The 15,348-nt window shown below is 43.4% G+C and overlaps 1 protein-coding gene across 3 annotated transcripts in view; it reads left to right on the forward strand.

The window, feature by feature from the left end:
- The window catches only part of CACNA1E (calcium voltage-gated channel subunit alpha1 E), a 335,424-nt gene that overhangs the window by 100,703 nt on the left and 219,373 nt on the right, over positions 1-15,348 (forward strand). For all 3 annotated transcript variants that reach the window (XM_023203509.2, XM_023203510.2, XM_023203511.2), the window contains exon 6: positions 722-903. In XM_023203509.2, coding sequence (XP_023059277.2) covers positions 722-903 — 182 coding nt within the window. The remainder of the gene's footprint in view (positions 1-721; positions 904-15,348) is intronic.

Here is a 15,348-nt window from a genome sequence, read left to right on the forward strand (position 1 = left end):
TGACCCACACGTGGTGTGGTTGAACTGAGAATGCTCTGAGCTTGGTTTGCAAGTGTGCCTGGGAGATTGTTAGGGTACACAACCCCGAATTCTCATATCTTTGTATTTCATTTGTTCTTTTCAAGTTGAGTTGAGTATCCTAGGAGGAAAGGAGATGGGAGGCAGGCTGAAGAATCCCAAATAAGTACCATGCTTTTTATGAAAAGAACCCTCAAAGAACACCTTCCACCTTGGATTTCTATTTTTTGTTTTAATGTTTTATTCAAAGCCAGCAATCCATGCTGGACAAACAAGGAGCTAAAACCCCCTAAAATGACCGTAGTTTAGAACTGTCCCCAAGAAACCTAGGAAGAACTCAGGGCTCATCCTGGAGTCTGAAGCTAAAAAACTTGACTTTGCCTCTTCCTCAAAGTGTGTCGTGTGATTCAGTCCTTCTAATTCCTGTGGTACTGCAGGTGAGGGTAGAGAATCAAGCTTGCGGAGTAGGGGACCATGCGGAAGAGAGGCTCCATTTTCAAGAGAATGGGAAACATTGGGTTGAACACATGGTGTATGAGCTGGGAGGTGCAGAGAGGCCAGGGAGGAGAGGGAGCCTGAGACAAAAAAGGGCAGACCTCTTTCCATGGGGAATGGAATTGCTTGCTTGTGGCCTCCTGAGATCATTTCCAGTTCATGTGAAACACCATATGATTTATCCCCCACCCTCCAAACATGTCTGCAGGTATTCTAGAAGGATTTGACCCCCCTCACCCGTGTGGCGTGCAGGGCTGCCCAGCTGGTTATGAATGCAAGGACTGGATCGGCCCCAATGATGGGATCACCCAGTTTGATAACATCCTTTTTGCTGTGCTGACTGTCTTCCAGTGCATCACCATGGAAGGGTGGACCACCGTGCTGTACAACGTGAGTAGAGCTGGTGGGGACCGGGAAGGAAGAGGGAAGAACCCTGGATGGAGGCTTCTGGGGTTGTTTGGCCTGGCTAGTCCAGGGGGACAGGGAGGGCTGTGGATATAGGTGTATTGGAGCGGGAGGTGAAGACTCAACTGGGACAAGCCTTAGCAGTTCATAACCCTCTTTTGTCTGGCCTCTTGCTAAGTACAAGTACACAGCTTCTTAATTCGATTAGGAAATTACATCCTAGGTTGGATAGGTGAACAAATTAGTTAAGTCAGATCAACTTAACAGTTATAGAATATGTTGGTTGGACATGATGGTAGGCTACAGTGAAGGGTACTAATAATGTATAATACTGGCTGCCCAGTAGAATTAGCTGGAAGCTTAAAAAATTTTATCACCCCCTCAGGATCTGGGAGAATGTACTGGAAAAGAACAACAAGAAAAGAAAAAAAATTATACCAATTGGGCTCCATCCCAAACCAATTAAGTAGGAATATTTAGGGGTGAAGGTGATTTTAGAAAAGTCATTGGCTTTTCTAAAAAGCTTCCTATCTGACTCTCGTATGTAGCCACTGTCAAGAACTGCTGCATTACATGCACATAAAAAGCATGCTTAATTGTGAGATTCACCAGGGATGCTTGTTGAAAATTCAGATTCACAGGCCCCTTCTCTGGAGATTCTAATTTTGTATGACTTTGTAAGCTAGTGAGCTGTGCATTTTTCAAGTGCCCTGGGGATTCATGTGATCAGACATGTTTGGAAGGTTCTGAGTTGATCTAACTGCCTGTCAGGGATGTTGGGGATTCCTGCATGGGGACAGAAGGTAGATAGGGTGATCATGAAGTCTCTTCCATCTTCCAGAGTCTAATTTTAATGACTTATCAAAGGCTTGGTGCAGACTCTATGCTCAAAAATGAGAGCGAGTTGAGTGAGGTATGTGGTTTGATGTACATGGATCCTAGGTGGGTAAAGCCATGCGGGCAGGTGCTTTTGAAAGACTGTACCCTTACCTGCATTCAACCAGCCCATTCCAAGACAGTAACTCTGGAATGATCATGCCTCTTATGTACGCTCCCACAACCTGCCTTTACCTTAAGGTGCCCTCTGTTTCCTTCAGTTCTTCTCTAGATCTTTTTAGCCTGATTCTATCTGTATAAAACTTATTAGGTGGAACATAAGGTGGCTTATACAAAGCACCCTTTAGAAAGAGCTTTGGATATAATTTACAGTGGAGGGAAAGGAAATGCTGTCTCAGAAGAAACTCGACTAGACTATAATGCCCAAAGAACAAGGATTGTGTAAGGCCTGTACAAGAAAGTACTTAGTAGAGGTCCATTGCTAACCTGGATCCATTCCCATATAGGATGAGCAAGGCAGGACTGAAACTTTGCAGAAAAGAGTCACAGGCTATTATGCTAAAGCTCTTAAGGGCAGTAAAGAAGTCGCAAGGACCAACTTACACCCAGCAAGCCCAGGGATGACGTGTGACCCAGAAAGCCCTGGAGGACACTCTGCAGTTCTCACCAGCTGTGGGAGGCAGCAGGAAGGAGTGGAGGGAGGCAAGGTTGATGAGTGCAGTCACTCCTCATTTGAGATGTAAAGGTTGTCTTGAGGCCACACCACTCAAATTAGCCAGGCACCTGTAGGAATTGCAGCACTGGCCCTGTAGTGGCTGGTGTCACTTGTAGGGCTTTGAGAGTGATGCATTTCAATTATATGTGGAGACTCACCTAAGTGATGTGATAAATGCATTGAAAGCCTGAAAGGAGAAGTGTTGCATTTGAGGATACAGGCGTGATTGTTGGTCCTCTTTAGCCAAGATTCAGATGGTACTGAGAGGAGCAGGATCTCAGCTGAAGAACCACTCATTATTTTTTCTTCGTTAGTTTCTTTGTTCATTCCTTCATTCTTTCAGTGTTTATTGACTGAGCATCTATTACATGCCAAGCACTGTTCTAGGCACTAGGGAAATGGAGAGGAAAAAGTGCCATGATTCCTGCTATCATAGTGCTGTCTTCAAATCTCTATGTCTCTCCAGTTACCTGTCAGCCATAGGTTTAGAAGTTAAACACAGGCAGAGATCTTGCTCCTCTCTCTAGTTTTGCTCACTAAGGAGCGAAGGAGGGAGGAGAGGAGATCAAGTTGCAGATACTCTGAAACCTTGTATTGCATAGGTGTCCAGGGCCCACAGATTCACATACTCTGACTTCCAGCCTGTGATTCATTGAACTTGAGTTTACTGAAGGCCTCTTGATATTCTGATGGCTGGATTTAGGGCTAGGGGTACTGTCACCCAAAGACTGTCTACCTGTTTGGACTGTCTGCTACCTGTTTGGACACACACACACACACACACACACTTATATACACTGGTTGCATACCATGAAGTTAACTATGAATGACTAGTCAACTTAGTATTATAAATACATGTATACATATATGTGTGTGTGTTTCTGCATATAGAAAAATGACTCCCTAAGCATTCCCACAACCACCACCAATAAGATGCAAATATAAATATAACTGTATTGATTTTCCTTTCTACCACTCCTCATTCTGGGAAGGCCCAGTTAACCCAGCTGCTGGATTTGTTCATGCAGAGCACTAAGAGAGGGGGATCCCCTGTTTCCCAGCCCTATGTACCTTCTATTCAGTGGTGCAACAAACATGTAAGATTTATTGTTGTTAACATCCAAACCAGTAGGAGAATCTTCAGGTTTATCCAGTAGGAAGAAGCTCTCAGGCATGTGGGCTCAGTTTAACCTTGTTAACCAATGTAGATGCTTCCCTCATGTTTGCATCCCTTTTCTGTACCACAGACTCTTCCTAGATGCCTCCCTATGACCTTGTGTTGCTCTGCCATTGATTACTATTAACTTCATTTGCATGTGGCTTTTCTCATTATAATGAATTGTAAGGGGGAGGGTTCCCATTGTCAGGGCAACCTGGAGTCACTGGTGCTTCATTTAGTCTCTATCCAAATGTCAACTGCTTGGTCAAACTCCAGCTATATTCTTGGCTTCCCTCCCTCCTCTGGCGGAAGGGATGCAAAACTGTCTACAGTTCTGGCTGTTGCTACCTGTTTGCACTGTCTCTCCCAAAGGTCTCCTCGAGACTTGCAAACTCTCTTCTTTACTTATTTCTCCTAACCTGATAAGCATGTCTTCCACAGTACAATGTGTTCTCCTTCTGATCAATGTTCTTCATTCAACAAATGTTACTGAGGCTTGCTAACCCTCTTCGCCTGTACTGGAAGTGGCTGAGAGAAGTGACTTTCTTCTGATTCCGATCTGAGTCTTATTTCTCTTTGTCATTCTAGTTTTACGGTATCTGCTGATTCAGTTAGCTCTTTTATTCTATCAGGACTAATTCCCACATTGCAGAGATTCCCAGTCCCTGTCTGCAGTTACTCACATCTTTGCTCTTAAAGTTTAGTATGTTTCATTTGTATTTCTGTAGTTGGAGTTATTTCTCTTTTTACTGTTGATAAACTCATGTAGAGGCAGAAATTTCTTGGAGGTGTACTGTTTCTGCAGCTTTGCAGGTATGCTTGCCACATCTGTTGTGACTACTTAAGATGCTCCAAGCTGCTATGATGGAAGGGGTTTTTATGGACTTCATTGGCTTTTGGCAAGAAGAGGCAACTTAAAGTCTGGGTGCTTTCTGAGAGTCTTCCCAACTCCTCAGAAATCTTTTGGTCTATCAACAATGACTGTGGCTCTCCTTTAAGTTGCCTTTTCACAGCTGCATATAGTCAGGATTTATTAAATGGTTAACAGCTATTCACTTTCTGTCTCATTGAGATTTTGCTGTATGTGTCATCTATCAGCATGGTGAGGCATAACATCCATCTCGCAGTTGATGAAAAACGACTATTCTCTTTATGAAGTTCCTCTGATTTTGTGGTATCTACAGAGAATGCTTTGGGTTCTGAGATCCATGAGACTAGGGAACGTGGCTTCCATCTTTGCTTCAGTCTTTTCCTACCACCTCCTCCACATTGTAGTAGAACTACTCAAAACTAATTTGACAATGGGTGGCAGGAGTCTATGATTATCTTATGGTGCTAGGGTGATAAGATGAACCAGCTGACCTAGGATCAGGTGTATAGTTCATAAAATTTGTAGACACTGTAATTGTGACTGATATTGTAGACACTGTAAGTGTTATTGTAATTGTAATCGGTATCCAGGATCAGTCATGCTCTGGAATAGACTGGTTTCTTTTTTTCTTTTTTTCCTACAACCCCATCTGGACTGCCCTGTTCCTATGTCCTTACATGAGTCTGGGATCCTGTAATACAGGTGATACTTGGAATCGGATACTAGTATCTGTTCATCTGTTACTTATCCATAGAGGGATTGGTAAGTGGATCTTGGAAGTTACTGTTCTTTTTCCCATGACGGCTGGGAGGTGAGGTGTGTGTGCTTAGTGAGGAGCTATGATAACTTCCTCTTAACTGGCAGAACACTTTGCTTGTCAGGCTTTTCATGGAGAGGAGAGAGTAGAGGGAGAGGGAAACTATTTCCTGAACTCATAGTAAAAGCTTTTCCCCTCTGTTTACATTAATACATAAGTGTAGATTTGTTCACTAACTCATTATTCATTCAGCAAACATTTGTTAAGTGGCAATTACTTGCCAGATACTGTTCCGGATGCTGGTGATACAGTAGAGAGTAAAACATAGGAAACTCCCTGCCCTCATGGAATTTATATTCTAGTGGGAAAATGCATATAGAACATAAGGAAAACATATGGTATATCAGATAGTGATAGGTGCTGTGGAGAAAAAAAAAGTGGGGAAAGGGAGAAGTTGGTTGCAATTTTAAATGGAGATGTCAGGAGGACCACGTTGAGAAGATGGCATTTGAACAAAGACTTGAAGTGGTTGAGAGAGTGGGCCATGTGGTTATCTGGGGGAAGAGTGTCCTGAGTCCCAGATAGCTGGGCCAGCAAGTGCAGAGATCCTGAGATAGGGACAGGCTGGGTGTATTTGAAGAACAGCAAAGAGCACAGTGGGTTGGATTGCAGTGAGTGAGGCAGAAAGTAGGAGATGGAACAGTCAGTCAGATCATGTGGAGCCCTGAAAGCCATTATACAGACTCTGGTTTTTACTCTGAGTGAGATGGGAAAGCAGTGGAGGATTTTGAGGAAAGGAGTGATGTGACCTGACTTGTGTTTGAAAAAGGATCACTCCACCTGCTTTGATAGAGCAAAAGTAGAAACAGGGAGTCAAATCAAGGTTATTGCAAGGATCTAAAAAAAAAAAAAAAAAAAATGATAGAGGCTTGGGCCAGGGAGGTAGGTAGCAGTGGAGGATGTGAAAAATGGTTGGATTCTGCATATATTTTTAAGTTGAGCTCATGGGATGCTTCGATGGATTGAATATGAGTTTGGGAGAAAGCACCAAGAAGAGTGGAGTGGCCGTTAACTAAGCTGGGGAAGAACACAGGTAAAGTATGTTGGGAGGAGGAGGAGAATTGAGTTTGGATGTGTTAAATTTGCTATTCTCATTTGATATGGTAGTATAGGGAAGGAGGTGAATAAATGAGTTCAGGGTAGAAGGCTTGGCTGGAGATACAAATTTGGGAGTTTTCAGTGTATAGATGGTAAAGTATTGAGACTGGCGGAAACCATCAAGGAAGTGAATATAGACAGGGAAGAGAGGAGATTCCAGGACTGAGTTCTGATGTTAAGGTGAAGAGAAAAATGATTATCAGCAAAAAAGACTGAGAAGGAGCAGTAGGGAGGCGAGAGGAAAATCAGAAACTTGGTGTCCTGGGGCCAAGTGAAGAGCGCACTGCAGAGGGAGAAAGTACAGGATGATCAAGTCAGTTCTCTGAAGAAGCGTTTTTCCTATCATATGATTATTCAGTATCTTGCTAGTAATTTCTTGGTGATTTGTATAAATTACATCCACAGATTCTCTTGAATTCACATTCATATTTACTCTTTCAAAAACTCTTACCTATATGCTTTGCTCATTTGAATCAAATGCTTCAGATGGGTCAAGGAAGGTGAAGGCTAAGAACCACTGAATGCCAGGAGCAGTTTGAGTGGAGTGGGAAGGATTTCAGAGAGCAATGAAAACAGCATGGAAGAAATACCACTTACATGCTGATGGGAATGATCCATTTGAGATAAAAATTATTGTTGATGAAGGAGAGGGAGGATAATTGGTGGAAGGATTTCCTTGAACAGGTGTGCGTGTGGTGTGGGGAGGTCTAGACCACGGGTGTAGGGCTTGGCTTAGATAGGAGCTCTAATCATCCATTCATAGTACTAGGAGTAGAGGAAGAACAAGTGGCTGCAGAGGCTGGTACGTGGGTAGATGTGGTGTTGGAATCTTGTAGAAATTCTCTTCCTATTGCTTCTATTTTCTCAATGAAAGAGGAAGTAAGGTCATCAGCTTACTGGGTGGGAGGAGGAAAATATTGAAAGTTTGAGGAGAAGGTATAACATAGTTTCCCAGAAGACTGAGGGAGTAAGTGGAGTAGGTAAATGCATTGGGTTGCTGGGCAGCTTTATGGACTCACTTGGAGTTAGCTGTGATGAAGTTCAAGTGAGACCAGTGAGCCTGGTGTGTTTTCCTCTGGTCACATTCAGCCGCTGAGTCTCAGGTGGGAAGTAGGTGGAGAGTTGGCTTTTACGACAATAGTTTTATCAGGTGAGCACGATAAAATGAGAGAAGATCAAGAGAGTGACTGTAACATAGCCATGGTATTTGAGCTGGATAAGGAGCAAAGAGGTGGGGGAGAAACCGTGAAAAGGGAGGAGAGTAAATGGATTATGGACCCTTTTTGAAATGTGACTCTTGAATCTGATGGACAAATTCAGTCTGTGGAGTAAGTTGAGAAACCTATCTTGCTGCATAGAAGTAGGGAGTGGGTTTTGAAACCAAATGTTCTGATTTCTAATTTGGTGCTCGCACTGCCCCCAGTGGAAGGAGAGAGAGTGTGTGCATGTGCCGCACATGTGCAGAGTAAGCTGTGACTCTGGGCGCCGGCACACGGCTGGGCCCTCTCTGACGCCACTCCCAGGGTGTCTCGTCCTGTTTCGGCTCAATTCAGAATGTGAATTTGGGGAACATTTGGGTACTGAAACCCACCAGGCCCGCCCGCCTACCTTACTAGCATTGTACTCTGTCATCTTGTTTTCCTTCTCAGAGTGTCTGAATCTTTTTTAAACACACGTACGTTGCAGCTTCTGATGCTGACTTTGGCAGCCTGTTCTCCTGTTAATACTTGTCCTCTCTAAACCCTACAGTGCCTTCTTGGCCTCTGTCTGCTGGGCTGAGAGCCTGTGGTCCACAGCCTTCTCCACACCGCTGCCTCCCTGGGAAGAAACTGGCGTTTTCTTTCTTTCTCACACTTACTATTTTCCCATCCTTAGCTGTCTCCACCCTGAAGTTATTCCTACTCATTGCATTTCTGTCTTGATTTGTCAAACCAGGATGCCATCATGTTTGGGATTTATTCCAAATGTGCTAAGTGTGCCTCCTGATCTGATGCCTGAATTTCACACCACGAACCAGGCCAGTCTCCTGGTCTTTTGTCTGTGCATAGCCATTAGGCTGGCTCAGGGTTCCTTTCCTTTTTGTTTCATTTACTCTAATATGCGGTTTAATTTCTAATCCGTGGCCAAAGGCCTCAGGTGCCTGATGTGTCATGCAGCTTTGGGCTATGATCTTTTTGTTCTCAGGCAACACCAGGCCTTAGGACTCAGGGGCAGAAATTAGCTGGAGGTGGTGTGTTGGTGACTCAATGGCTGTTTCAGGTACTTTTCACTCTGGAATCCAAATGCTGACAGAATCTCAGCCAGGTGGGGATGGCACAGTGCCAGTATATGGCACACTAGGAAAGCCAAGAGGTCTTTATTCACTCTTCCTCAATTCATTATTCACTTGAAGACTTACGAGCAATTTTATTTCATGCCCCTCAGAGTGTGGTCTGTCTTGGAATCATCCAGGGGCAATTAGTATAATTTCATATTCCCGGGCTCTGCCCCAAATCTGGCGGGCCAGCATCTCTAGAGGTGGGAGGAAGGAATCTGTATTTTCAGCAAGTTCCCCTGTGATTCTGAGGCTACACTGAAGTTTGAGAACCACTGTTCTGCATCAATGTAATTGCCAGACAGTCAGAGGGTGACATGGCACATAAATGGGAGAGTACTGAAGAAAAAGGCACACTTCTGCCTTCAGCCTGCATGCCTACTATGTGGATTTCCATGAGGTCATGCTTTATTCAATGCTTGCCTAACATAAAGTGATTGACACACAGTGGGCTCTCAGGAAGTAGTTAATTTATGGACTTCGGTCTAGAAGGGGCAGTAAGTCAGGCGCATGGATACATACGTATACTTGTAACAATAGGGCAAACTATAGCAAATAATTGGAAGCTACACAAGCAGAGATTTCTGGGAGGATTGAGGAGAGAGTGGATAATTTAAAGTGAGCTGCTGAACCTGGCTTAGTGGCTCACACCTGTAGTCCCAGCTACCTGGAAGGCTGAGGCAGGAGGATCTCTTGAGTCCAGGAGTTCAAGGCTGCAGTGTGCTATGATTGACCTATGAATCATAGGTCAGCCTGGGCAACATAGTGAGACCCCATCTCTAAAAAGAAAAGAAAATAAAGTCAGCTTCTGGACAGCCCATGTAGAAATGTGAAAGCTGGTGAACTCCAGGGTAGCCCATGATACTGGATTTCAGCCTGTTGGACAAAGATGTCAGAGTTCTTGACAACACATTAAAGGTATCATTTACCCACTGGGCACTTAGATGTTACTTTATATTTTTACCTTCCTTTAGGGACAAGGCTCAGAAACTGACTTGAAAGTTAGTATACCTTTTGGTGGGAGGGAAGGGTTGGCTGTACTAACTTTCCCTTAACGATCCTCTCCTTAGCTGGTCCTCATTCTATGCCTGTTGAAATAATATGCGTAGATTTACAGACCTTTACCTGCCCCCAGTTCCCTGTGTTGCAGTTGATGTCAGCTGCTTCTCCACGGCGAAGCTTCAGCTACAGCTTTCCCTGTTGATTGACACATGCGCCCTCAATTACACCTCAGCTCCCTGCCAAAGGGAGGGAAGGATTGAACAGGATCCTTTCTCCTTTAAGGTGCCAGGTACTAGGGGCTCCATTTACACTTCTGGAGAGCTCTTTTAAAAATGACTCCTGAGAGCCTCCACTCTCCAGTGCCTTCCACCTCGAGCCCCATTGTCCACAAGAGGAAACAGGATTTTGTGCACTCATGGGCCAGCAGAGTAGTGGAGTTAATTACAAAAAAAAAAAAAAAGATTTTGTATTTGACTGGCAAGTACATCTTTGGTTTATCATCTGCACTGGAATATTTCTGATGTTGTGGGAAATCACAACACTCAAATCAGATAAAGAAGCCACAGTGACAGGACCTGGGATATCTTCTGACTTTTGTCCCCTCGGCTTCTCCTAGTGCCCCTTTTCTTGAGAAGCAGTGACCCAAGGTGGGGCCTTTCCTTCCAGCGTGCAGTCTTCCTCACCCCAGGAACCGGCGGGTGGGTCGCAGCACCTGTGATGGTCAGAGAGGACCACTTGAATTTCTGTCCTCCTAAGGGTGCCTTGCCAGGTGCTCCCGCCCCTCCCGCCCACTCTCCCCACTCACCATCCCCGGGCCATGGCCTTCACTCCAAACCTGGGACTTGTCAGCGGGTATCTGCAGATGGGCTTTGATGGCATCTATAAAATTTGTTGCAAGTTTTGTTTTTAAAATATGTATTTTAACTACCACATTTTCTTGAATCCAGGATGCCATTGATTATATACTGTATCAAAAATTGAATAATTCTGTTATTAAATTTAAGCATTATTCAGTGTTGTCGGGGGAAAAGCCACTGCATTCTATGTATGATGTATTCATATATTCTGAGTTACAAAACCTTCCTCTGTAAAGAAAGGTATATTGTAGAATTAAGGAAATAGAAAATGAAGGAATAAAACTAATTTTAAAAAGCCACAAGTAATCCATATGTTATAGACCAAATTTTCACACTTGGAGACCTCCCACGGTCACACTGGTGTAATTCTTTTCTTTGTGGAGACCTTGGAGTCAAGCTCCCTTTGCTGTCTCTGCATTTATTTGAGCTTTGTGTAAATGTGGTATTAGAAAGCTTCTAGTTCTGTGTTAGTCTTTTTAAAAGAATCAGGCCCCAGCTTGTTTGCTTTCATAAAATGATGTAAGTGATCACACTATTACCTTTCTGTATGATTCAAGATTTTCTCAATACTGTGAAACTAAAATAAAATATGAAAATAAGCCGGATGCCAAAACTGATTCAAGACTGCAATAGTCATCTATAACCCTGGTTTCAAATTTTTATCTTCTGGAAAACAACCTCATGTTTGAATGATATTGAATAAGTGTTCTGTATTATGAGTATATTTGTATTAAATATATAAAATAGGTTTATGCCAGAAGATGGCCCATTTTTATAAGTTTTATGCATGGATGGTCCAATATAAGTTTTATTTGAAAAAAGTGATTTCTGATGCCAAAGGTACTATAACATAGTGGTTAGGAATCCTGGTCTTACTTTACTATCTATGGGACTTTGGCAATTTATTTAATCTCTGTGCCTTTATTTTCCTATCAGTAATGTGAGGGTAATTGTGGTACCCACCTCTCTGAGTTGTAGTAAGAAGTAAGTTAACATGGATAAATGGCACATAGCACTCATGTGAGAAATTATTAGTTAAAAAGTTTTGAAAACAAAGCATCTTCTTCCATTGGCCTACTGTATAAACCTGTTCCTCTCAGACTGGTCCTTCCTGTCTCTCAGTCTAGCCACTTTGCACTTTCCATTTGCATCATTGCCAACCTTGAGTGCACATTCTTGGAATTGCCTCCAAAACTCTGATGTCGCCTTCTCCACAGAGCCTTCTCTGACTATCCCTGAGAAATTCAAAAGAAGGGAGATGTTTCCCCTGAGCCTTCTCCCCCAGACCTAAATGTCATTAGCATTCCTTCCCAGATTCTCCTGTGTCATTCGTCGTCGTCTTGGTGTTTATGTCCCTTTTCCTTATTAAATGTTCTGTCTGCTGGCATCAACCACAGTCCCCTAGACATGGCTAAGTGTTCGGTAAATATCCATTGGTGGATTGATGTCACAGAGTGGCTGTCGGAACCCACCAAAGATGCCATGGCTTCCAGACTGCCAGGCTGTCGGGAGACGCAGCACAGGTTCTGCTCTCAGAGTGAGCTGCTGTCCACAGGGACTATGGCTGCTGCAGCCTCTGCTCGTCCTGCCTCACTCCAGCTCAGCTCCATCCTCCTGTGACAGGTAGAGAGGGGGAAAAAAAAAATAAAACTAGGGGAAAGGTAATTTATTTCAGTGTTTACAGAGGGTTTGCATGTAATTAACAGTTTATTTCTGTGACACAGCTGGCCTCCTCAGCTTGGAACCTGGCTTTGAAATGCTCTTAAAGAGACCCATACCTAGGCAATCTGAGGGGTGCTGGGGACTTGGGAAGAGAATGAAGAAAAATGCCATTCCCTGTCTTTGGTGACGATGCTTGACCAAGGACAGCCCCTAAAGTGAAGACTCTCTTGTTCCTTCTTTCCCCAACCCTCCCATACGTGCGTGCACACACACACGCGCACACTCACACACACACACTTATGTTTCTTGAGTCATATTCTGTTGGCGAATCCACCTTCGACTTAGACCTTTTACAGGGTACTTTTTTTTTAACCTTTTGTTCACATCAAAGCTTGGGCTTTGGTATCTCCACTGGGGATAGGGGAGCAGTCACTAGATCCCCTCCTGCCATGAGCCCCATGATTGCAGGCAAAACACTGTACTCCTCCTTGTAAGTATTGAATAGATGAATAAATAAATGTGCATCAGTCTTTTCATCAGTAATATGGGGGTAATACCACCTGCTGCTTCTACCTTAAAAGTTTTATAGCAAGTACGTGAGAAAAAGTATACAAAAGTGCTTTGAAAAAGACATTCAGCCCTCACTATGTGAGTGTGCTATTTTAATGACATTTTGCTTCTGTGAACTGTGGACTTATAAACTCAATTTTGCTAAGTGAGCAGTTTTTTTGTGCTTATTCAGAGGGGGTGTCTGGTTGCTTCGGGAGCATGTAAGATGAATTCTCCTAATATATTTTCTGTTTCTTACCATCAGTTAGCTGTGTTTGTTCTGTGTTATGAGTGTGTTCAGGTCCTGTGATCTTGGTTAGAAATACAGTATTTATATTTTGTGCATATTGAAAAACATACCTATATTTGATGCAAAAGTGGCACTTTGAATTTAATAACAGTTCTTGCTAACTCGCATAACCTGTGAATAACTGGTGAAACCTACATTGCAGTTGCTTCCAAATTCAAACATGTTTCAGAACTTTTTTTTTTTCTTTTTGAGATGGAGTCTCGCTCTGTTGCCCAGGCTGGAGTGCAGTGGCATGATCTCAGCTCACTGCAACCTCCTCCTGCCAGGTTCAAGCGATTCTCCTGCCTCAGCCTTCTGAGTAGTTGGGACTACAGGCACCCACCAGTACGCTCGGCTAATTTTTATATTTTCAGTAGAGACGGGGTTTCACCATATTGGCCAGGCTGGTCTTGAACTCCTGACCTTGTGATTCCCCCACCTCGGCCTCCCGAAATGCTGGGATTACAGGCATGAGCTACTGTGCTTGGCCAAGGATGTCTTAACCTTTGCAAGTGTTAGGGTAGGCCTGACATTTATCTGCGGCAATGTTCCCGAATGAGCTGGGGCTGAGCCAATGAGACAGTCTATACCAGAATAGCGTAATGGGAAAATAATGGCAATGTAGTTTTTCATGAAACTAAATTTGCTCAACTTGAAACTGGATTTAAACATTCAAAATGTTAGTGTCCTTTCCTGGCAAAATAAAAAGTTAAGAACATCATTGCAAACACAGATATTTTTGTTTTTGTTTTGTGAAACTTTTGTGATCTGTGAAGGCTAAAAATCTATGCTGATACATATTTTATCTATGTAATAGATATAATAGGTAAATATATTAATATAATTATGTAATTTCCTTGCAAATGCATAATATTGCTATTAGCAGCTTGAGTTTTCCATTCTAGTGATACAGAGATTTTTACATTAATTTTAAGAGAAACTGGTAGTCATTTATATAACCTTTCATTGAAGAATGAGTATTTTAGAAAACCACATAGGCTGGTATAGTGAATGCCATTTCTAAGAATAAAGTAGTGTCAGGCATTGGGTTATATTCAGAAGACCTGTGTCTGAGCCAAGTGTTTCACCTAGGCTGGAGTGCAGTGGCGTGATCTTGGTTCACTGCAACCTCCACCTCCCAGGTTCAAGTGATTGTTGTGCCTTAGCCTCCTGAGTAGCTGGGATCACAGGCGTCTGCTACCATGCCAGACTGATTTGTGTGTTTTAATAGAGACGGGGTTTCACCATGTTGGCCGAGCTGGTCTTGAACTCCTGACTGCAAGTGATCCCCCTGCTATGGCCTCCCAAAGTGCTGGGATTACAGGTGTGAGCCACCACGCCTGGCTGCAAGTTTTATTTCTTACCCATTCTTCCTGACTCTGCCATGATATTAGGCAAGTCACGTGACCTCATTTTCCTCTTCTATTAGGAACACCAATTCGGTACTCAGTTTATACAATGGTTATAAGAATTAAAGAAAAATGTATGTGTGAGAGTGCTTTGTGCATCAAGATGTGCCTTATGAATTTAAGGTATTATAAAAAACCTTTAAAGTTATGAACATTCATGTTAGGAAGATTTCTGTTACTGAGATGTACAATGCAGGTTTTTCACGTATCATTTTTAAACATGTTTTGACAGATATGGTCAATGGCATCCCTTGGAAGAAAGGTAGAATGTATATTCAAAATATTGTTAGGCTATTTCTCTTTCCTTTGTGCTCAAAGCATCCTAATATCATGACCTTTTCAAGTGTTTTCTTGATATGAAACAAAGCCGCCACTGCCTGAGTAGTTTGTATAAAAACATCAGATTTCTAGGTGAAGCAGAAAAGAAAGGGAGTGTGGGAGCTTGATTCCTTCCCCAGGGGTCTCTATGACGCCATCCTTGAATGAATGATCAAGGCGTGTCCCCCACTGCCTCTGAAGGTACTTCTCTTGGCTGCAGCCAGCTGCCTTAACAATTTGGAAGGAAAGGCAGGCCCAAAGGGCAGCAGGCACATGCACACCCAGGTGATCACACCTCCCTCGTCCCCTGCACACATTTAAACTCTTGGCAGCACATGTTCCCCAGGCACAGGCGGGGCTGGCGTAGTCAGCAAGGCTGCCACATCTCTGTCACAAGCTTCCCTTTCTCCTAGTGTTTTCAGCAGGCCTGTATCTCTCCACCATCCTCCCCTTCCCGGGTCTCCCACTCTCCCCTCTCTGTGACAGGTTCTTTTTCCTTGGCAGATTGCACTGGAATGGTGTGACAGTCCCTC

The sequence above is a fragment of the Piliocolobus tephrosceles genome, chromosome 1 (assembly GCF_002776525.5).
Source record: "Piliocolobus tephrosceles isolate RC106 chromosome 1, ASM277652v3, whole genome shotgun sequence".
In the NCBI taxonomy this organism is placed as follows: domain Eukaryota; kingdom Metazoa; phylum Chordata; class Mammalia; order Primates; family Cercopithecidae; genus Piliocolobus; species Piliocolobus tephrosceles.